Below are 25,031 nucleotides of genomic sequence, written 5' to 3'. Positions count from 1 at the left end.
TCTCTCTCTCTCTCTCTCTCTCTCTCTCTCATACGCACACACACATTCACATACACACACACTCACATACACATGTACATAGTCACGCGTATACACATGCTTACACAAACATTCAGACAAAATCACCTACAAATTACCAAGTCATAGTTGACATGTGAGCTACAACTAAAACCTATGTAAACTAATAGCAGGAAGGATTCTGGATGGGTTCTGAATGCACAGGTAAATGGTTACACGGGTAGTTAGATTAACAGGTGAAGGGTTGACTGGTGAATATATAAACTGCTTGATGGGTGGGTGAGAGAAAAGATAATAAAGAAATAAGTGAATGCCCTTGCTATTGTTCACTTCCACTAGAAGGCGTTTCGTTCTTAGGCGAGTTTCTTTTTTCTTTTCTTTTTTTTAACTTTTTTTTTTATTAATTTATTCTTGTTACATCTCAATGGTTATCCCATCCCTTGTATCCTCCCATTCCTCCCCCTCCCCCCATTTTCCCATTATTCCCCTTCCCTATGACTGTTCCTGAGGGGGATTACGTCCCCCTATATATTCTCATAGGGTATCAAGTCTCTTCTTGGCTACTTGCTGTCCTTCCTCTGAGTGCCACCAGGTCTCCTCCTCCAGGGGACATGGTCAAATGTGAGGCACCAGAGTGTCCCACAAAAGCCTTCACTTACTTTTCTTCTGACACAGAAAGTACCACTGTCATGTTTTTATCTTCCCCATGTCAACCCCCCCCCAGTCTCTTAATTTCCTATGATTATGAAATCTATCAGAATGACCTAAAGCCATTCCATACATTTCAATGGAATTTTCCATTACCTCATCAAATTTTTATTTCCAGAAAGTTGTCCATATAGAATAATAAAATTCCCTTAGCTGTATGTGACCAATGGGTGTGTTCTCTCATTACAATGAGGAGAGGGTCTTTGAATCAACATGTCATGCACTATGAGGCAAATGACGCTGCAGAATGGCACTTTGGCTGAAGTGAAGGGCAGGATAGGGAAGCAATTCTGGGGCCACTATGCTGTAGGGAATTGCAGAGACTTCACAGTTTCACTGTGAGGATTAACAAGGCAACGTATGTGAGAGCTCAGCTCAATACCCAGCAAAGCAACTGCACTTCACTCACACTTAAGACTAATAAGATCATTATCATGATGCTGAAAAAGCCCTGGGATTGGTGTGAAAAGTCCTCAGTCACGAGTTTTAGCAGACGGATTCCCTATAGACACACTATGAGAATCATAAAACAGACACCACTGAATAAAGCTAAGATGGAGCAAACACAAAAGTGCTGGCTTGAATCTGGGTTTACACTGTTTGGGAGGGGCCCGATTCTCCTCCCTCTCCTTCCCCAACCCCACCAAACAGATACACATACCTTCACACTCTACACTTCCCTGACAATAAAGTCCTGACACTGAACTCTATACCAGGCACAAGTAGCCAATTCTTTATCATTAGTTAGTTGTCTTTCACTGTATTTCTCACTTAACCAGAAGTCAAGGTATCACGAGTTCAAGGTTCTGGCTGCAGGAATGCTGGATCAGGCTCTAGAAATGATAACCCACCTCTGCACCTTCCCTGATCTTGGTTTGTAAGAAATGTAAACAACAAGTCCTATAAAAATAAAGCCCGAGAAGACCCTATCCCTCTGGGTTCCCGGCAATCTCTGAGAACACTGCAACAGGACACCACTTGAGCCAGTAGGAATATTGGTTTTAGGTTCTACAAACTTCTGATCATGCTCAGGCTGGTTCATTTATGAAACTCAGAGACCTAGAGAGCTTATGTGGCTTCCCTAGGCTCTGGTCTGGTGATTAATCCAGCCAGGATCTAATGGAGTTCTGCCATCCTCACTAACTATGGCCTCTCCATGATTCCTGGACAGGACCTGGATGCTGGACTCTGCCAAGTTCCAGACAAAATTCTCAGATGAAAGCAGGCGTTGCTCTCTCATCAGCTCAGCCCACGCAGCACACAGTAGGTGAGAGGAAACACTGTCTGAAATAACCGAGTCCCCAGAGCATGCAGTGGTGGACATGAAAGGAGTATTATAAAAAGATACACTTTGGCACACATTTCTCCTCTCATTCATCCATACAAGGTTTTGAGGGTCTAGATGAGCTTTGAGCTTATAGTTTTAAAGACATCAAATAATTCTCTAGTCTTCAGGATATCAAAAAATAAGTTAATTTATTTTAAGACATTTTTATTTATTACTCAGCAATCTCATTCCTGTATATAATGTATATTGGTTATATTTACCCCTGCTACTGCATTCTCTCCAATTCTACCCAGACCTTTCTCATTGCATTCATCTCCGCTCTCTCTTTCTCTCTCTCCTCTCCTCTTCTCTCTCTCTCTCTCTCTCTCTCTCTCTCTCTCTCTCTCTCTCTCTCTCTCACACACACACACACACACACACACACACACATACACACACACTCTACCTGGCAGTATGCTCTGCACCTGTTTTGTGGTGTAGCTTTTTGCTACGGCATCTTGTTCTGCATTTTCACCTTCATGCCTGCCACTTACCTCCAAGGCTCCTGTCTTGACCTCTTGAGAAATCTTCCCTTCCCTGACTTTCAGTGCAGATAGTCTGACCTCTGTTGTCTAAATGCCTGGTGCTCACTACTGTTCCCAGCATTCCCCTTACTTTCTAGGATATGAACCATAGTTGCTCCTTACTGTTTACGCTCTAAAGCTCAACATAACACATAACAGGCAGCTAACTCCTCGGGGCATAGATTAGGAAAAGATTGATACAATAATAAGAGTTAATATCTTTTTGCTATGATATCCTGAGCCAATATGTGCTGTCCACTTGGGGAGAACGTGCCTCTCCATTACTCTTCTCTCTCTAGCCCAAAGCCAGAGGGTATATCAAAGAAACGTTAGTCAGAAACATCAACACCTAACACTTCAATGCCTTTGGGACACCAGGAAGAAAAAAAGTGAATTTCAGAGACAAGAAAAATGCAGTAGATACTGATGCTAAACTGGTGCAGAAGCTCAGAGGCACCCTCCTTTCAGAGCAGAATTGGGGAGGTTTAAGTGAGCTTGAAGCAAAGCCCCACAAGGCATTCCCCATGGGGTATGGCTACGCAGACAATACTGATGATACAGAACTGTAGAGCTCAAAGGAGAACAGGGTGTATGTGAGCGAGCAGAAGACCATACACTCTGAAAAGAAAAAAATAACCTCAAATTTTACTACACTGAGGCAGACAATTCGGTTAGTTATACTTGGATAAATGGTTGGTAAAAATCAAGAAATCCAAGGGCCCTCCTTTCATCCCAGAGTATCAAGGGCATCAGGTACGCAATTCACTACATTGCTCCTATATGTAGTGATTCGTATAAAGAGTCAAATAAAAGACCTGTTTTATGAGTTTATAAATTGAAAAACAAAAATTGCACAAGCATACAAATAATTAAGACAGGGTAAAATAAAAGGAACGACTTCAAAATTGTTCCTCCATGGCAGTATGCTAAAAGAAAAGTGGTCCACAATCCTCTGAGCCTCAGAGCACCATAACGGCTGTTCCCCACCAGGCAGGAGCCCACGTTTCCAGCAGTGACAATAGCCTTGCTTCCTTCTTTGAAACAAACTATTCCTGCCACAGAGCCTCCTGTCTGTACTTCCTACTTCAGCCTCTCTCTTCTCATCTGCACTTGACTAGCTTTTAATTAATTGTCAGGACTTCTCTTCAATGCTGTATCCTCAAGCAAGCCTTTTCTGATTCCTCAGTTTAAATTAGGAGCCTGCCGTCATTTTTCTGTGGTCAACTGCCTTTCATGTCTTATCAGATACTTCAAGATTAAGGGACTCATGAGAATAAAAAAATTATTTGGTTTAATGGATTTTCTTCCCCTGAACTCATGTTCTATGAGGAGCTGGCTACTCATGCTGGGACAGGACCTTTCAGAACAGGTCTAATGAATGATGAACTCCTCTGCCAAGACATATAACATATCCTGCACAGATGGTCCCTAGATGTAAGACAAAAGAAAGCATAGCCCATCACTTAGAGCACAGCTCACTGGTCCATGATTCAATAACTGACTCATTCTCTGCATGAGAAGAAAAGCTTTGTCAGCTGAATTCAACCTAGAACCACCGGAGAAGCATCTCAGTAAGGACTGTTTACCTTGGGGTAGCCTGTAGGCATGTCTGTGGGGATTGTCTTGATTATGTTCATTGATGGTGTAAGAACTGTCACTTGTCACTATAGGTGGCACGATTTAATGGGTAGGTTATCCTAGATGAAAATCAGGCACAGTGTGCTGTACTCAATAGACTTTGTGCAGTACTATTGCTACTGTTTTTCCTCCTATATCCCATGGTTTGACCATATCCAATGACATCACCATGGCCTAAGAGTAAGATGCCATGCTTTCCTGTCAATGTCAACAGCCTGACTCCTCTAACAAGTGAGGCTTTTCTATAAAAGCCAACCTGATAAAAAAAGAAAAGGAACTTTAAAACAGCATTGAAAGACTTTGGCCTAATCCCTCACCAACATCTTCCTACAGAAAGGGTAGCTTTCCAGGATGTTACCCACCAGAACCCCATTTTCTCCAGGGTGAGGACACTCATATTTGATGAGTGTCTCTGTACACTGAAAACAATCCCATTAAAATGCATTGCTTGGTGCTGGGAATTAGATTCCACCAACCTTTCTTCCCTAGGAAGCCTTTGCTGGCAGCAGCACTCGCAGCTGTTTCGTATTTTACATTGATCGTAGGGCACCATATGGCTCAAGCTTCCAGATTTCATTTTCAGTCTTATCAACATAGTTCTTGAGAGCCTGGTCTTGGTATGTGGAAGACTGGCAGAGCTCTGACTAGAGAAAATAAGTAGTTCACATCCAATCCATTGGATCCAGTGCACAGGATGGTCAGAGGGACGACACTCTCAAACCTGCCCTGCCCTCACAGGTCTGTGACATAGCTGCCACACAAGCAAAGGGAGCACACATCCATATGTCCTCACTTGGGACTGCCTGGCCAGTTTTGGAGGTGTTGGTGGATAAGCATTAGGAGAAAAATGGCATACCCGTCAAGGGAGAGTGACATGGAAGGAGGCCCTGAGCTTTCAATAGAGCGGACTGAATAGGTTCATTTGAGTATGCCGCTTTCCTCTCTGTTGAATGAATGCTTCTTATTCATGTATAAAATGGAAAGGTAACATATAATGAAATGATGCAGATAAAAATGCCACAAACCCTAGGACACAGCAAGGATAAACCCAATCTAGTTCCTTTTCTTTTTTCTTCCCTTCCTTCTTTGCCTTTCAATACCATATTACTTGGCAGAGCTGTTTACAGACATATGATGAGAGGCAGCATGGGGGGGGGGTATATGACTGACGGATGTGCTACTGTTTATATTGCCGTAATAAAATATCTCAGAGGAGGAAGGATTGGCTTGTGTCCACCGTGTCAGTTTGGGTCAGATGCAGTAAGGAAACATGGAGGAACTCATGGTAGAGGAAGTGTAAGGATCCAGCTGCTTGTTCATATCCCTGCAGACAGGAAGCCGAGAGCTAAACAGAATCCATTTAAAGACTGACCTAAAGAGACACACTTCCACCAAAGATCCGCATCCTTCAAAGCAGTGCTGTGGGCGAGAGACATAACACTCTAAACATGACTACATGGGAGGTATTACACATTTAAACCATAAACTTGGATATATGGTGGGATGGATGGGTAGATGGATGGATGGATGGATAGATGGATGGATATACCTAGGTGTGGACAGATACTCTCCCACTAGAGTACATTCTGTGGTTTATGTGGGCATCCTTCTTTCCTATCTAAGATTGAACAAGCAGAGCCAAAAATTCAAATGTGTGAGATAACACGGATTTCACAGTGCTTGGGCGCAGGATGACATTCAGACTTACAAGTTGATGGTATTCCCCCACACTCATTGCAGAAACCCATGTGGAGGAGGAGGGCATACAATGACCACATAGCAATGCATACACACTTCTACACTGTTCAGAAACATGCCACCCTCAGGTAGATCTATCATCACCTCTATATTACAACTGCAGGAAAGTATAACCACATAGCGATACATACAAACGTCTGCCTTGTTCAAAAACATAGCACCCTCAGGTTGATCTATCATCGCCTCTGTATTACAACTTGCCCAGATATGTTCGCATTCTTCAGAGTCTTAGGACAGGCCCTGTTCACAAAATGGGACACCGTAGCCTAAGTCCCAGGCACTGATCAATCCTCACTGTCTTCCCTTGATATGCTCTTGTTTGTATTTCAAAGCTGCAAACTACAGAAGCACACAAAGTACTGATTCACCTCTGTCATCATTCTTCTCCTCGGTATTCAAATGAAGGCAGCTGGACAAGAGGAATAGAGTGCCCAGCAGCCCTCTAATCAAACCTAACACAGTGCAGCTTTGCAAACAGATCACTCTGATGGGAGCGCTGACAGTATGATGGTGGTAGCCACTCCTTATGAGGTGGTCTTCAGAACTGTTAGTGGATACATATACAGAGATGGTGGGAGAGGGGGAGAGGGAGAGAAGGGAGAGAGAGGGAGAGAGAGAAGAGAGAGGTGGGGGAGGGAAGGAGAGAGGGAGGGAGGGGAGAGGGAGGGAGGGAGGAGAGGAGCGGAGAGAGAGAGAGAGAGAGAGGAGAGAGGAGAGAGAGAGAGAGAGAGAGAGAGAGAGAGAGAGAGAGAGAGGCATACACAAGAACAAAGAAATAAGACTACAGGAAAATCCAAGCTTGCATTTGGGGGATAATTAAAATTCCATTGAATTTGGGATGTTTGTGAAAGAAAAAGACACAATTAGGAACCAGGAAATCTGAGGTCCAGAGAGGACTCTTCTACTTGAAGTCTCAACTAATTATAAAACCTGGGTAGTCAGTGGTGCATAGATGGCCTCTAGCCCCATTGGGAGTTAACTGAGCCTGGCTGTGGGTGTTGATAAAGAAGCATTGCAAATTTGATTGGCTAAAGGGTGAAATATTGATTGTAAATCTCATAATAATATATAGCATCCCATTGCTTTAAACAATGCAGTGTTAAATCAGCAAAATGGTTCCCTGTATTCAGTAAATAAATATGGTTCATAGGCCCTAGGCATCTATGAATCAAGTCCCACCCACCTCTCAAACACTTCCCCTCACTCTGCTGTAGCCTCCAGCATTTAAGCCACAACTCTAAAGGTTCATGTCAATTAAGGTGGGAGGAACAGCAGGTAATCCTGTTTGGATTTTGTTAAATCTATCTCATCTTCAGTACTCCTTACTTAATCTGTTTTAGGTGTTTATTTGTTTGTGTTTTAATCTCACTGCTCTGAATTAAGAGAGTGCCAGAGCTTTTCAAAATGTAAACTAAGCACACTGTTTTCATTTCAGGACTGTGTCCTATGGTCCCATTGCTCATCAAGTCATAGAAAGAGAAATCAGAAGAGTGTAAGCTTCCTGTAAATACGCACCTCACTTTTCAGAAGCCAGTCATTGGTGGGATCTGAATTTCTTTTTTCCTTTTTCTTTTTTTCTTTCTTTCTTTTTTTGTTTTGTTTTGTTTGAGACAGGGTTTCTCTGTGTAGCCTTGGCTGTACTGGACTCACTTTGTAGACCAGGCTGGCCTTGAACTCACAGTGATCCAGCTGTATCTGCCTCCCAGAGTGCTGGGATTAAAGGCGTGCGCCACTATGCCTGGCTGGGAACTGATTCTCTTCAGAGGCCTCTTTGTCACACTGTTCAGTAGAATGTCTTCACCATCATTCTCATCCAGCCAACATAAGAAACCACACCCAGCAAAGGAATGTAAACATGAGAATGTCTGCTATGCTCTAAACAGACATTGAGTCCACCTACCAAAGTGCCCTGTCCACTCTCCAGACAAAATAAACAGTAGGCCAGGTATGACCACATCACTCCTACTTAACCTACTTAAAGGACACTGCAATGGCCAGCTTTCTGTCACTCTAATGAAATAATTGAGATGATAAACTTATAAGAGAAGAGAGATATTTGGATCACCATTCTGGAGGCTCCATTCTAAGCTCCTGTGACTCCATTGCTTAGGTTTTACATGGCAGTGGTGGGAATCACAGAGGACAGCAGATTGCTCACCTCAGAAACCAGGGGGCAAAAGAGAAAGGCCTTAGTCTCCAGATCTTCTTTGTGAGGACACCACAGATACCTAAGAATGTACCCCTTAAAGCTTCCTCTCAGTTCAGCAGTAGCAGTAGTACCAACTGGATTTGACTCTTGTTCTATTCTCTGTCTGTTGCTATAATAAACACTGAGACCAAAAGTTGCTTCAGGAGAAAAAAGTTTATGTGGCTTGTAGGTTACAGACCGTTCTTTTTTGTGGAAGATTATCCACATAAAGTTGTTAGGTCTTCCATGGACAAGAACGTCTTTTTCTAAGGAGCTCCAAGTTGAAGGTATGAAGCCTCTACTTTGGATGCTGGAACAAAATCAGACTCAGAGCTTGAGACAGAAGGCCAGTGGGATTTCCACCCTTGCCACTCCCTCATTGAAGATGTTTGGTTCAGAATGAAGTGGGAACAACTGGTAGGCAAGGCTCTCTGAGCTAGTTCTGCAAAACCTGACCTTAGGTTTACCATGCACTTTATGAATATTCATTATCATATAGTAAAGATGGACCAGGATGAAATCAAATCAGAGAAGTTAGCAGCTTGACCACAGGACCTAGCCAGTGAAAAATAAAGGGACTTCAGCCAGTGCTACCATTCTTTAATATGTCTCACTGTCTTCAGGGCCATAAGCCTTTCATTCTACTTAAGAGACTTGCTGAAGGCTGCCAAGATGGTTCAGCAGGGAACTGCACTTGCCACACAAGCCTGATGACCTACTAACCTAAGTTTGTCCATCGTAAAAAGCTGGATGCTGCGGTGTGCATCTGTAATCAAGACCTGGAGGTGGAAGCAGAGATGGGAGAATCATCAGAAAGCACATGGACCAGTTAATCTGGAGCACACAGCGTGGTAGAAACAGAGAGACCTTGCCTCAACAATGTGGAAGGAGAGAATCACCCTTAACAAGTTATGCCCTGGCTTCTACATGTGTGCTGTGCTCTGACACATGCACATAGCCACATATGCCAACTAATACATAAAAATAAAAATTCAAAGAGAGAAAAGTGGGTGAGACTCAAGGAGTGCCTTTCTTTAGAGAAGAAACTAGAAAGGTCCCAGAGGTGTTCTGCATGCCTTTGATTCCACTAGGGGGTAATTGGGCGCTCTGGAGTGCCTCTGAGCTCACCAGCACCTCTCCCCATGCCTGCAGTTCAACATTTGTCCCCTGGAAAGGTCTTTGCCTTACACACCTGCTGTGTATGTCCTCACCAGGGGTTAAGAGGATAAAAGGCTCAAAGCAGCAGGCTTATGAAGTCACAGATTAAAAGGCAAGTAAGGTTAAAAAAAAAAAAAAAAAAAAAACAGGCCTGGAGCATTGTTATTATCCATGTGGATTTGCTGTAAAAATAATCCACAAAGCCCATGTGCCTAAGGACTCAAGTGACTGAAATCAGGTCAGTCCGCACAGGGATAAAAATGACATTTCATGGAGGGTTATCAAACTTTATTAAAATAATAATTATGTATTTTTTGCCAAAAAAATTCCAGAGATCATAAAGCTTGCCTATTCTCTGACCACAAGTAATACATACCCTAAATCAAACTGGTTTAAACCAAATTGGGGAAAGTGTATTGTTTTTTCTTAGAATGAAAATCACAGAGGTGGCTGGAATGAATTATCAAATCCATCACAGTTACCTAGTGTCTGACCATAAGCAGGGACCTCCCAGCTTCTGCAGTGTCTTACTGGCCTGGGAACTCCCTCTAGTTAGCCTCCACAATGCTCCTAATGCTATTCCTCCCCCCGCCCAAAATGTGGGTATTCAATGGTTTTCTCCAACCTGCATACTCCTCATACCTTCTCAGAAGTGTGGGGCAGAATGAAAAGAATCGTAATGCAGATTAATAAAGGAAGTTAAGGCAAGATTGTTGCTGACAGAACCAGACAAATCAATTAGTTGATCTCTGGCAAGCAAGGCTAATTGTATTTCAAAGTCTATTAAGGCACATCAGGGCCAGTTAGCTAATTTCACAGGGGAACTGGCTGTCGCTGGGCATTAGGCAGCGATGGGAAACATCAGGCAGAAACACAAGATGGCATTTTCTTCCAGGGATCTCTAGACCTATATGCTCAGCATTCAGTTCAGCAGTGAAGTGGCAGGTGGATTTGTTCAGAGGGGATTTCCATCCTGACAGGTCTATGAGCAACTGAACATCTACACGAGATCTGACAATACTGATTACACATCCCTTGCTAGAAGTTATTCATCTAAAACCTCTGAAGAGAGATCTTCAAAATGAGATGAAGGAGAAAAGGTCCAGGAGAGACACGGGATGAATCTGAACATCAAATGATTTAAAAATAAATCACTCAGAAATAAAACCAGCTCAGTTTAAAACCGTTTGAGAAATAAGACTTAGAAGTTAAGTTTGAATTTCTTTTAAATAACAAATGTTAGATGCATCTTAATTGTCAGTATTAGAAATGAGAGTTTGCATTTCTTTTAACTGTTACCTGCAAGTTTTGCATTAAGGGGGCTGGGATATGGAGTCTTTTAACTTAATTACTGCTAGTTTTGAACATGTCTTTGTTAAAGTACAGATGGCACAAATGTATGGAAGGCCATAAGATAGCAGCCATGCTCATCTGTGTTTCCATGGAAACTTTGAATATTTGTTTTACATGCATTTTCTTCACCTTTCAAACAGGATACTTAAGTGTGCCCCCAAGATGCTGAGCAAGCATTTGTAATTCATATAACAGATTATACAAGGGCTGAAGTGTTGTGATCTGTTTTGAAAACAAGTGTCTTGAAACATTAAAATAAAAATACTGAGTGTTTTTGCTCTCCTACAGGTACAAATGAGTTAGAAATATACATAGATGAACAACAGCTGTGACCAGGATGGGTCTTATAATTTATCATGCCTCTATTATTATCTGTATAAATTATTTCCTTAGGAGAATATTGCTGCTTTCTGTAAAACGAGGCATTTCCTACGGACTTCTTGTGCCCAGCATCATTCTGAAAGCAAGCTGAGGAGTTTCCGCAGTTTCTACAGCAGAAGGATATTCAAAGGTATCGGGGAAAAGAAACACCACATCTGCAGGTCGGAGAGGATAGCAAGAAGGGCAAGTGGACTCTTCATGCAAATCCCATCAACCATCTGAAGCCAGAGCTTTTACCTGGGGACCTTTCAGGACTGTGAACTACTCACGCAATTCTAATGAATGCCCAGGCTTAAGATTCTCATAAATTAGGCTTTTTACAGTGCCCCCTGCCTACTCCAACAGAAACGCTTAGAGAACAGACTAGATTGCAATTTCCTGTGAGTTAGCTCAGTGGGTCTAAGACAGTGGTTATGAATTGCAGTTTCAAAGATGTGTTCAGGGAGCCATACTTCGAATGCCAGGAATTCAAACAGTATGCAAGGAATTAGGAATCATCTTCCCTTCCTAGTGCCATTTACTGAAGACCCACAAGATTCCATCTGTGGGTTGAAGGAGAACAACAAACAAACAAACAAACAAACAACAACAACAAAAACAAAATGAGCAACATGAAGTTCAAACTCATCAAGTGTAAGCTGGCATTTCACTCCCAGTGTGCACCAGGCATTACTGGGGACGAGGATAGTTAAAGATAGCAAAATCAGATCCCCACTCTAAATTTTTACAATTATCAAAAGAAGACAAGCTACCCATAACACTCCTGACATTACCAGTATCCTACAGCCTGAGTAAGAAGGAGGAGGAGGGGAAGGGGGATGGGGAGGGGGAGGGGAGGGGGAGGGGATGGGAGGGGGAGGAGGAGAAGGAGGAGGAGGAGGAGGAGAGTCCTTTCACCTTTATAACACCCATTCTCTATTTTTCTTCTTTATGAATTGTCATCATTAGTCCTCGGCGGGCTCATCCTCCTGATGGTTTTGGGGACAACACATCACATATCATGTATGTACTTGTCTTTTTTTTTTTTTTTTTTTTTTTTTTTTTTAGGTGGTAAACACCTTGAAGTCAAGGCCGCAATCTTTTTCATTGTAGCATTTCCACACATGCCATAATAAATATAATAAGGACTGTCTTGAGTGTACGTTCTCAAAAGACATGTTATGTGGTGGGAATATAGGAATAGTAATAGCTTATGAAAATATGACTAAATACAGTAGTGTAGACCCAACAAGACAGTTTGAATTTGTGGCATCTTCTACCTTCAAGCCTGGTCCTGCAAACAGGGCCAAAACTGATGGTGACAGAATTCACGGGTCCCAAGGAGAATCCACTGATGCTGTTTTCCCTAAAAGGTCATGTTCTCAAACTGCTTTGCAGATATTTACATTTAAACCCATTTGTTCTTCTCCTAACTTGGCCAGAAACATTTCATAGTGTACTGGGTAGTGGTTGATGCAGATATGCACTGCTGTTCAAAGTTCTGGAAATAAGCAACTATGAATGCTCAACAATGGATAGGGCATCTGTATCAAATCCCCCCCCCCCCCAATGTTCAGGGAGCATCTAAGAGGGAAGAATACAAAAGATTAAATATTATGGGAAATTCTGTAAAATGCTGTATTCTGGGTGTGAATTGGTTGTTGCATACACAAATTCAAAGCAGCTATAATATCTGCACAAGATCTTCCAAAGATCAAGCCTGTTAAAATTCCAGCCTTGGAGCCATGGATCTCCTGAATCACCACTGCTAGCCCAGGAGCTATTAGTAGCTGATGGTTTCTGTGGGAGAATCACTATTCTTGATTGTGTACTTGGTTTTCCATGATCCAATACATCGCTCCACACTATGTACTTGTGAGCACCACTAATTGAACTCAGTGAGTTAAAAACAAACATCCAAAGTATAAATAGATAGATAGATAGATAGATAGATAGATAGATAGATAGATGGATAGATGGATAGATGGATAGATAGATAGATAGATAGATAGATAGATAGATAGATAGGGGAAGCATATAAAATTAAAAGGCATATGTGATGGCAAGGTCTGGGGAGAGATGGAAGGATAACAAAGTGGAACTGATGTTGGGGTCCACCTGATCAAGATGAATTGTACGTATACATACATATTTGAAAGAATAAAAAACTGAAAAAGCATTTATATATCACTGATTAAACGCCTAGCTTCAAGAAAAATGACAGCCTTTACCAGACATTAAAAATTAGTTTGAGGAATATATTTGAGCTGGAACTTGCCTAGGGTAAAATTTCCAAGGCAGATATTAGGCACCAGAGAAACAAAGATATTCTGAGAACCAAGAAGTTTAAGATTAAATTATCCAAAATTTGAGAACTAAAATGTAAAAGGAGAAGAATCAGAGGGTTATCAATAGGAAGCAAAAGGGTCACAATATTGCTGTGGTTTGTCACTTTCTGAGTGGTATTACAGCCAGACTGAAAACAAGCATATAAGCTTCATCTTATTGACACTGGCCACCATGCTGGCTCACAGCATGTTTTTTTTTTTTTTGTGTTGTTTTTTTCTGTAACTTTTCAGCTTGCCATTGTGAGAAGGGTAGCTATTACAGACTGTAAGATATTGATTCTATATAACATATTATATAGTTTTCATTTTTGTTTTTAGTTAGCACATAGTTGTAGGTTTATTGTGAGATTTTCATGTACACTCATGTCAATATACTTTGTTCTTACCCTCTGACAATTCATACACTTGTGGCATCTAATACCCTCCTACTCTCCTTTCTTATCCTTCTTTCACCCCTGACAAACCTGTTCCATCAGCATATACTCCTCCTGCTTCATGTCTTTTGTTTGCCTTGTTTTATTTGCTTAATTAAGAGAGACACCCCAAATCTTCCAAGTTCATAGGTGGCTCCCAATCCAGTTCTGACTTTCTAATCCAAGGTCCCCAGTAGACTGTATCTGCCTTCTGCTAGCATGAGTCTTACTGCTGAATGTGGATATGACACCTTGTGATATTTGTTGACTTTGGTGAAGACATGTTCCCCTTTGAGAATTTGCCTCAGCCAATATGGACTTTGGATAAATGCAAAGCAAACATCATCAGAAGACATTCTGCTTTCTGAGACTGGAAAAGCCATCCTCAGATATGAATGTGCTAGAAGCAAGTAACTCTGGTAATAGGGACAAGTCTCAGGCCACATCCTGCATTGCAAATTTTTCTCCACCATCCTCCATATCTTATGTGCTCTCTGCGCCCCCTTCCTTGATATTCTCTGAGTCTTAGGAGAATTGACATTGATGCCTCATATATAGCTCAACGCTCACTGTTGCTTCTTTTGGAACCTTGAACAGTAATGAGTGTCTTCATTAACTGCTACAAAAAGACGTTTCTCTGATCAAAGTTGTGAGCAACACAGTTATATGGACAGAAACACAAGCATTTAGAAAGCAGCTTGACCATATGGCAAATATTAAAACAGCAATAAACTCTCCCTTATGACTTCTCTGGCCATTGGCTTTTAACAATTTTTACAGTATCAAGCATGAACCTCATCCTGTGGAATAGCCTGAAATCCAATTAAGAATGTGGTGCATACAGTCTTGCAATTACTGAAACTTTGAAACATTTTCCCAGGCAGGTTGGTATTACAGCATGCAAAGTCCAGCTCTAGATAAGACGATTAATGCCTTTTCTTATCCAGCAACCTGGACATCATCTGTCAGCACAATTAAAACTAACCAGGAAAAAGAGTTTTCTAGTCAATTCAAGACAGAGTTGTCTGTGTACTGCAGCCAAAGTATGTAGTGTCCTTAGCAACAGACATTACCAATTAATTATGATAGGAAAACAAGAACCACAATAGCCTGTGTTGCTCATTTTCTTACTCATCAACTTTTAAATATTTACTATGCTTACCCTTTAACTCTGTCTCACCAGTCTGAAGCTGTCAGGCTGTCACAACTGTAGAATACTTTCTTGTGAATTTCATGTTTGCCTTGAATCTCAAAGGAGGCTTTGGAATAAGACTTCTTAGCAATTAGAACTTTGGAACTATAGTGGTAAAGTGAATACTTTCTCTCTCTCTCTCTCTCTCTCTCTCTCTCTCTCTCTCTCTCTCTCTCTCTCTCACACACACACACACACACACACACACACACACATATACCCTTTGGTAGTTAGAATAGGATGTAGATCAGGAATGTGTAATTAATACTTGGCTATTTGCCACTGAGATATGTTGAGACATGGATAGAAATCCTTGGGTCATTAGCAGATCATTAGAAACATACCCTTGGGAGGGTTTTAAACCTGTCTGTATATCTGACCCTCTCCATCCCTCTCTCCCCATTTCTTTCCCTCCCTCTTTCTCTACATCCCCCTCTCTCCCATCTGTATCTCAACTATCTATCTATCTATCTATCTATCTATCTATCTATCATCTTTCTATCTATCTCTCTATCTATCTGTCTAATTATCCCTATCTTTATCCCTCCTTATTTTTCACCTGGAAGTGGCTGATTTTCCATCACTACAAACTCTTCTGTCATGTGCCACTTTGTCATAGGCCCAAGGCATTGAAGTTCACATATCTTAGACTGAATCCTCCAGATATGCTTTGCAAGATAAAACTTTTCTAACTTGATTTTGTAAGTTGTTTAAGTGACAGAGCTCTGACTGTCAGGCCCTCTGAGTGACCATATTGTGGTGTATTTGTTGAATCATTTATTCATCAATCCTTGTGTTCCCCTAGTCAATCACTTTTGAAAACATTGCTTTTCTACATAATGCAGAAATCCATTAACTGTTTTTTTTTTTCAGAATGTACCCTAGGGCCTCATCTTGCCCACCAGGCTTGGGATGCAGCCATCCATCTTCCATGAAGTTTCACTGGAAGCATGGCTCCTTTGAGATTCACACTAAAGTCATCCTCAATTATAGAGCTTCAGGGATCATGCCCATCAGGAACTCTCCTGACAAATGGAGAGTTCTGGTTGGCATCATGCCCAGCCCCTTCTGCAGCTCACTGAAGGCAGGAGTTTATGGGGGATGCTCGTCATTATTTCAGAGTTTTACTGCTTCTCCAACATTGTGGTTTGTAGAGCTCATTTTCCTAAGCATTGTAATTCCTTTTCCTTTAAACTTTGCTGAACCTGCTTGTGGATATAATTACTATGAAGTCAACTCTCATGCTTTGAATCATAAGCTCATGACCTCATCCATATATGTTGAGTAAGGCTAAAGGTTAACACTCCTGAGGACCAAGATATGCTAGAATTAAGGGCTGGAATCTTTCTGTTCAGTTCTGGTAACTAAAAGAACAGCAATAACCTATATTGTTTGGAAGCCTCTGCCTTCCCCAAGACCCACAACTTACAGGGATATAGTCCACACATGGCACTAGGATTTTCTTTTAATAAGGCATGGCTTCTGAGAGCCACATTATTCATAACTACAGAGTATTTCTACTCATAGTCTTGTTGCTAGTTAATAAAGAGACTGATGGCAGGTCAAATAGTTGAGAATAAGTGACTACTGAGTGATCAGCCCTATATGGGACATCTGTATCACACCACCCAAGACTGAGAAAACACTGTGGAAGAAAAGGCAGAAAGAATTTAGGATACAAAGAATGGGCAGAGATATTGTGAAACTTTGCCTTCTGAACATAAAATAAAATCACAGGGTTATGTTACCTGTATAGAACTTGTACAAGATAGAACCATCACCATTGAATCGTAACAGTGGGGCTGGGGCTCATGAGGCCCTGTGTCTCTCTGAGGATTGGCAGTACCAGGAAAGAAGATTCTTTTTCTTCAGTGATGTAGACACTGGTTACTTGCTCATTCCCTGGTAAATATGCCTTACCTGTGCTCACGCAAACAACCCTAATTGAGCTCAATGTTTGTAATGGCTATTCTTGGTTGTCACCCCTGACTGCATATAGAATTAACTAAAACCCAGGTTTCTGTGGAACACCTGTGAGGGACTTTTCTTAATTGGACCATTTGGGGTGGAAAGACACACCCTATGCCTGGGCCATACCTTCTGGTGGCAGCCTATAGAAAAGGCATGGAATAAGGAAGTTTTATCTCTTTGCATGCATGTTATCATTCTCAATGGCCAGTTTGCGCCTTCCCTAGCATTAGAGCCTACTTCTTTGGGGTTCCATTATAAATTGAAGATCAGCTAAGATATCCAGCCTGGTGCACCGAACAGCTGTTGGATCCTTGAACTTTTCTTCAAGACACAGCTGTTGTTGGAATGGTTGGGCCACTGGCTGTAAGCCATTCTGATAAATTATAGACAGATATTGTAGATATATACATATCAATAGATATAGAGACAGCTAGATGGTAGATATAGATATATTCCATCAATTCTATTTCTCTAGAGAGCCCTGAGTAATACAGTATGTCATTCAAGAGAAGAAAGCACAAAATTAACAAGTCAGTATGTTGGAAGGAAGGAGTTCATGAAGACTGGTGAGGGGCTGAGAAAAGGCAATGAGTGGCGTACGTAAGAAAAAATGTATTATATATCAGTAAGAATTTGTCAAAGGATGTATTTTTAATAATAGATTTGAAATTAAAAAATTTTTTTTCTCTTCTGGTGCATGAGTGGTGTCTAAGTTTTATGATTTGCATATTCATGAGTAAGCATACCTTTAGCCAAGAATATATGTAATCCCATATAAGTATTATTTTACTATATGCATCATGAACTAGAGTTTAGAAAAGGAATGTTCAAATACAAAATGAGGTTTTAATACCCCATCACATAAGATAGAGATTGTCTGTACTACTTCTGTATATTATTTTCTTCTTACTAATGATGTAACTTATGTGCTCTACAGGTTTTGGTTCCAGTTTAGCCTCATTTTATGCTACACTCTATTGATGTGCGTCGTGACACAATACTTCCCAAACATTCAAATATAAAAGGAACATTCCAGACCTGATAAGAAGTTATGATTTTCATATTCACTTTTCAACCCCCCTTAAAACTTCATACAGGTCTGTTCACACCTGGGATGTGTTATTCTAAAAGGCTTTTTGCCAGTGTTGACTATTTCATATAAGACTGTCAATACCCCAAGCCAAATTTGCAGTAAAGATGAGCTGTGTGATGAATATTCTTCATGGGAATATATATATATATATATATATATATATATATATATATATATATATCCATCTTTAAAATAAGCCCAACTCAGCTTATCTATTTTTTCAGCCTATTTATTTATGGATCTGATTAAACTGTTATTTTAAATTCCACTGTGTGCATCAACCAACTTTTGCCAGGAGTAGGGTAAGTAACATTCAGGCATGTCCCGGTGATTCAGTTACCAGGACCATCCCACATTCATAATTCTAGAGCTCTTAATTCTAGATTAAGTTTATGGCTGTGGCCAAACACAACCTTTCAGGATTTTGTGCCATGATCATGGCTGTTCTGTGGAGCCCTTCTTGTTATTGACATCTGGACTGCTGAGCAAGACTCAGGACTGTTAGATATGGAAACAAAGCAAATGCATCAGAATTAATTTGGATCTTACTTGTTAGAGTAGCTTGCTTTGTGTACAGCCCTTGGCTGCAATCACTGTAAATTGCAGGTGTAATACCATCAATCTTGTGCACTTTGGAACGAATATACACCATTTAGGCAACATGCTTAATTAACAGAAAAGAATGCAGGATTGTGAGTGAGAGTCTCTAAGGTTTCCCAATCCACTTGGCTATGCTATTTCAACTTCCTACTCGAAAGAGGCCTGTGTAAAATATTCACATGGTGCTACTTACTTCTAGAGATTGACAACAAATAGAGAAGTGCTAATGCCAGTGTTGACATTAACAAAACTGCTTCCTTTCCTCATTAATATGAAATTTAAAAAGAACAGTGTGAATGAAGTATCTCAAGAATGAGTTGAGCCTGGACTCAGACTCAGCCACACTATGTCTCATTCTACTCATTCTAAGAAAGAAGAAATTGAAGGGACATGTGGTGGTGACACAAACTTTTAATCCCAGCACTTGGGAGGCAGAGGTAGGCATATCTCTGAGTGTGAGGACATCCTGGTCTACAGAGTGAGCTGTAGGATAGTGAAGCTCTAGGATAGGACAGAGAAACCCTGTCTCAAAGAAAATGAGGGGGAGGAGGAGAAGGGGATAGAAAGAGAAGAAAGAAGGAGGAAGAGGGAGGTGGAGGAGGAGGGTGAGGAGGAGCAGGAGGAGGAGGAGCAGGGGAGGAGGAGGAGAAGAAGGAGAAGAAGAAGAAGAAGAAGAAGAAGAAGAAGAAGAAGAGAGAGAAGCAGAAGAGAAGAAGAAGAAGAAGAAGAAGAAGAAGAAGAAGAAGAAGAGAAGAAGAAGAAGAAGAAGAAGAAGAAAGAAGAAGAAGAAGAAGAAGAAGAAGAAGAAGAAGAAGAAGAAGAAGAAGAAGAAGAAGAAGAAGAAGGAACTAAGTAATCTGACAGGGGAGATAAGCAATCACTGGTCCTAACCAGCTGCAAATCCTATAAACCACAACAATGACTAGCATGACAAGATGTCCCCCAAGGTACAATAGTGATGCTTATATCTTTGGAGTAAGCAACAGCTGTCTAATTGGACTTAAAGTTCACTCAATAAGAGACATATACCTTGTACTGTAAACAGAGCATGCTTGGGAAATTCATTGACTCTCCCCTGCTCCCCCCAAATGCTACTACTTCAACTTTCTTAAACCATTTTAACTTCTAACTGTATTATAAATACTTATGCCTATACCCAATGTAGCTCTTACCATCATCAAAGAATGCTTCTTTTTTTAAGCACACACAAAACATCACACAAAGTCACAATTGATCAAAATACAGAAATGACTGATCATAAGGTGTCCAATCCTAGTTAATACATCTACAATAGAGTCCTACACCTAAGGTTCAAGAAACATTGTTGAAAAGGGGGTGGAAAGACCGGAAGAGCCAGAAAACAACAATGGTTGCTGAGATAGTGTCTTCCCTACATGACAGGGAAGTTGTACCCATGAGTTCTCAACAGTATAGTCACCTAAACAAGACCTACACAATGATAACACCAGCTGACATGCCAACATGTTTAGGTGAAATATCACAACCCCCACTCTTAGATGAAGAGGAACAGCAATTAATGACTGCTGAGAAAGAGTCTTCTGCAAGGATGAACCCCTTAATTATCCAACCCCAAGTAGTCAGCCCTAAACACATAAATATGAGCGATAATCATTCAACATCAAAATTTAGCTATCAAGAAGAGACTTGATACCCTATGAGCATATAAAGGGGGAAGAGGTCCCCCTCAGTCACAGTCATAGGGGAGGGGAGTAAGGGGAAAATGGGAGGGAGGGAGGAATGGGAGGATACAAGGGATGGGATAACCATTGAGATGTAATAAGAATAAATTAATAAAATAAAATTTAAAAATTTTATAGACTATTCTTTAATATATAAATTATGTATATATTTGTTTTAAAGTTCAGTAATTTGAACTTTAGGAGCAAGGGACCTTTGAGTAAGTTAGAGGAAGGAAAATGTAGGGAATGAGTTATAGTACTAATCTCATTGTAAAAAAGGGGATCATGGTACTCAAAAGCATTAATTTCAGATTTATGCTTCTAAAACTGGAGTCTTGCTTCATTCGTGGAAACTGTGCATAGATTCTTCCATGCAAAGGCAGCTTCTATTTATGTCTTTGCCCTGAGTCTATGCTGGTCTTATAACTACATATGTATTTTTAATTATCATAATTTATTTACATTACATCTCAATTATAATCCCCTCACTCTTATCTTATTGTCCCTCCATCCCTCCTTCTTTCACCCTATTCACCTTCCCTAGACCTCAGACATGTGGGGTCCTCCTCCCATACTATATGACCACAGCCAATCAGGTCTCATCTGAATAGTCTGCATCCCCTTCCTCTGTCTTCACCAAAAGGCAGTAATCAAATCGCAAGCACCAGAGTTCATGTCAGATACAGTCTCCTGCTCTCCATTCCCCTTCTCCATGTGGAGAATGAGCTGTCCATAGGCTACATCTGAACAGGAGATGTGGGTTCTCTGCAATGTCCTTGGTTGGTGCATCAGCTTGTGCAAGGCCCCCCTGAGGTAACTCTTAACCAAGAATCCGGCTTTGACTCTCAATATCTTTCCCAATCCTCCACTGGGTGGAGTCTCTCAAAGGACATCTATGTTGGGCTAATATCCACTCATAAGTGAGTATATACCATGCATGTCTTTCTGGGTCTGGGTTACCTCACTCAGGTGGAATTTTCTTTATCTAGCAGAGGCATTAAAAATAGGCTACATAGATATCAAGACTGGGCACCAAGAGGTTTAGGCCAATGACCTAAATATATGTTTCTCAAAAAAAAGCTACCCAAATGACCAGCAAGTATGTGAAAAAACAAACCAGTCTAATATTACTAGTATGTAAGTGAATGATCATTATAACTATAAGGAAATCTCACTTAACCTTAATAAGAAAAACTATTATCAAAATGTAAATAAATGTTGGCAGAAAACTTGCACAAAGACATCTCTCACACATGTTTGACAGTATTATAAAATAGTACAACAATTATGGAAAGCTGTATAGGGGTCATTTTTAAAAAGAGAAATAAAATGACAATGGTCTAGCAAATCCATTATGAGTATATATACAAAGGAAAATTCATAAGTATATTGCTAACAGTTGTATGACTCATTGTTTCCAATTAATCTCAATGCTCATCAAGAATTGAATAAAGATAATTTACATACATATACACACCATGATATATATCATTTATAACATGCACATAAATGTTTGTGTGTATGAGTTTAATATATATTTTTCAGCCACAGATATAGATGAGCTGGGAGGATACTATGTTGGGTAAAATTAATCACATGTTTGTTTTATGGAAGTGAAAATGCTGATGGTATGGAAATAGAGAACAGTACTATCTTAGTTACGGTTACTATTGATAAGATGAAACACCATGACCAAAAGCAACCTGGGAAGGAAAGGGTTTACTTGGCTTTACTCATTCACATCACATCTCACCAGGAAAGGATGTCAAGGAACGAGCTCAGAAATGGAAGGACTCTGGGGACATGAACATGAAGAGAACATGAGCATAAACCTTGAGTCCCAAAACTCAATTTCTTTAGAATGCAGTAAAAACACTAGCAGAAGAGAGAATGTAGAGGAAAACGAGAGAGGGATGAACTAGGTTCACTCTTAGTCAATACATGATTTACTCTCAGATGAACTAATAGTTTGAATTTTCCATTGGGCAGGAATATAATGAAAATTCTATATTAGTCCCAAATGTATTATCATCTGGCCACGACAGACAGACAGACAGACACACACACACACACTGATTCACAGTATGCGTTATACTCACCCTCTCTGAAAGAGATCCACATTATAAAATTTATGTAGCTCTACAGAAAACTCAACTGTTCCTTGAACTTCAGACATGATCTTTTTGGTTCATTACCTGAAAAACAAAGAAATTAGTTGCTTAAGATAACTTCAGCCAAACATATATAGCCTGGTTTCAATAGCCAGAAACTTAGAAATGCTTAGATTTAGAGGGACAAAAACATGTGGCTAACAGGGCCAATAGAGCACCATGTGCTTGCTTCAAGACGGATTCAAAGGTTTTTTTTTTTTTTATATATAATTTATTTAATTTTTTGTACATTTCAAATGGTATTTTAATTTTTAATTTTCATTTATTATAATTACATCTGGAATGCTATCCCCTCACTTTTATATTCCCTTTCCCACCCTCCCTCCCTCTTTCACCCTATTTCCCTCCTCTATTCTGACAGAAGGGGACCTCTTCCCCCACCATGTGGCCAAGCATATCAGGTCTCATTTGGATATTTTTTGAAAGTTATTTATTCACTTTACATAGCCCCCTCTCATTCTCTCCCTGTCCCACCATCCCTCCCTCCTCCCCCTACTCCCTCCCCTAGTTCTCAGAGAAGGAGCCCTTCTCCCCAGTCAACTGACCCCACCCTACGAAGTCTCATCAGGACTGCTTGCATCCTCTTCCTCCGTGGCATGGTAAGGCACCCAGCCAGGAAGAAGTGATCAAAGAGCAGATAACAGAGTCCATGGCAGGGACATCCCCTGCTCCCCTTAATAGGGGACCCATATGGAGACTGTGCTGTCTATCTGCTACATCTGAGTGGGGAGCCTAGGTCCTCACCATGCATAGTCCTTGTTTGGTGCATCAGTCTCTGCTGGCCCCACTGGGCCCATATTTGTTTGCTCTGTTGGTTTTCTGTTGGAGTGACTGTCCCCTCAGGGTCCTTCTATCCTGCCTCCCTCTCATCCATTGGACTTTCTGTGCCCTGCCCACAGTTTGGGTGTGAGACTCAGTTTCTGCTTTGATAACCTCCTGGGTGGAGTCTTTCAGAAGACAGCTACAGTAGGCTGCCATCTTGTTCCCTCTCTTCAACTGCTTTCAGTGTAAAAACAGAAACACACCGTGTCTTACTTAACGCCTTGTGGTTACCTTCTTTGTTTTAGTTTGGTTTGGTTTTTCAAGACAGGGTTTCTCTGTGTAGCCTTGGCTGTCCTGGAATCACTCTGTAGACCAGGCTGACCTTGAACTCACAGAATTTTCACCTGCCTCTACCTCTGCCTTCCGGGATGAAAGCCGAGCTCACCACGTGTCATGCCTAGAACTAAGTCCTGATCCATGACCCTTTCAACTGCCTATGACATGGAGGTCACATACTCCTCTGCTATCAGGAGCTCACCTGCTTTCTGATAGATGAGCTCCCGGTTCCTTGGTGCTGTTGCATCTGTGGGTTTGGACTGGTAACTGCATTTGGTTTATATGTATCATGAGAAGGTTAAATGAACATGTCCCTCTGATGATTTTGGACACACCCTGGCATGTAGCGAATTCTCAATAAATGCGAGCCAGCACTGATGATAAAGCTTAATAATCACAGAATGTCACTCGATCATCAATATTGAAGATGCAGGTGACTGAAGTGGCAGCAGAACACGTGGGTGCTGTGACAGGCAGATGCTAACCCAATTTGACAGATTGATGCAAAAGCTGATAAGAAGGTTGGGCGAGACACATGGAAAGAAATAGAATTACAATTTGATTTTGCAAACAAATCATGCGAAGGACCCCAGGCCGACTGAATCTTTTGAGTGTATGAAATCAACTCGGTATGAGGTATTTGAAAGAAGAATGGAAAAAGAAATCAATAAAACACCTTCTATATTCATAGTGCTGTATAAGATATTTTTATATATATTACCTGGTTTTTTACAACAATGATATTGTGATAAAGATTCTTGCCTTATTTTTTTTTTCAGATAAACAAAATGGATACAGGAAATTACAACCTAGAACAAAACATTGCATTCTTTGGAAAGTCTCCTTATTTTTCCAAGGCCCAGTTTACTATTGTGTGTCATAAATGCAATGCCAGCTACCCAGTAGGATTCTGGGTAATATAGAAGTTAATTATTGTAATATGTCTTTGGCCCAGCTGTTCTTGGTAGCTGGTATGACCTGAGAGAGGGAGGGGGTGGGGGGGAGGGGGAGAGAGAGAGAGAGAGAGAGACAGAGACAGAGAGAGAGAGACAGACAGACAGAGAGAGACAGAGACAGAGAGAGACAGAGACACAGACACACACACAGAGGGGGGGACTGAGAGCAGAAGATATAAGATCAAAGGACACAGAAACTTTCACGGCTGGCATAGGTGATGGACATCTGGTCCTCTATGAATGTCTGTCTCTCTTCTCTTCTACTTTCCTCTCCTCTCTTCTTCCTCCTCCTCTTCTCTCTCCTTTCTCTCCTCTCTCCTCTCTCTCTCTCTCCTCTCTCTCTCTCTCTCTCTCTCTCTCTCTCTCTCTCTCTCTCTCTCTCTCTCTCTCTCTTTCTATCTCTTGTTCAGACCCAACTAACAGGGTCATGCTAGGCCAGCTCCCATGAACAGCAGTA

At 41.0% G+C, this 25,031-nt stretch overlaps 1 protein-coding gene across 1 annotated transcript in view; it reads right to left on the bottom strand.

The window, feature by feature from the left end:
- Fam135b (family with sequence similarity 135 member B) overlaps positions 1-25,031 on the bottom strand; it is a 285,376-nt gene that overhangs the window by 153,485 nt on the left and 106,860 nt on the right. The window contains exon 2 of the mRNA XM_051159566.1: positions 22,449-22,544. Within this exon, the coding sequence (XP_051015523.1) occupies positions 22,449-22,525 (77 nt within the window). The 5' untranslated portion in view covers positions 22,526-22,544. The remainder of the gene's footprint in view (positions 1-22,448; positions 22,545-25,031) is intronic.

The sequence above is a fragment of the Acomys russatus genome, chromosome 17, assembly GCF_903995435.1.
Source record: "Acomys russatus chromosome 17, mAcoRus1.1, whole genome shotgun sequence".
Lineage (NCBI taxonomy): Eukaryota > Metazoa > Chordata > Mammalia > Rodentia > Muridae > Acomys > Acomys russatus.
The sequence above is the reverse complement of the archived record's forward strand: the minus strand, read 5'-3'. Positions and strand labels throughout refer to the sequence as shown.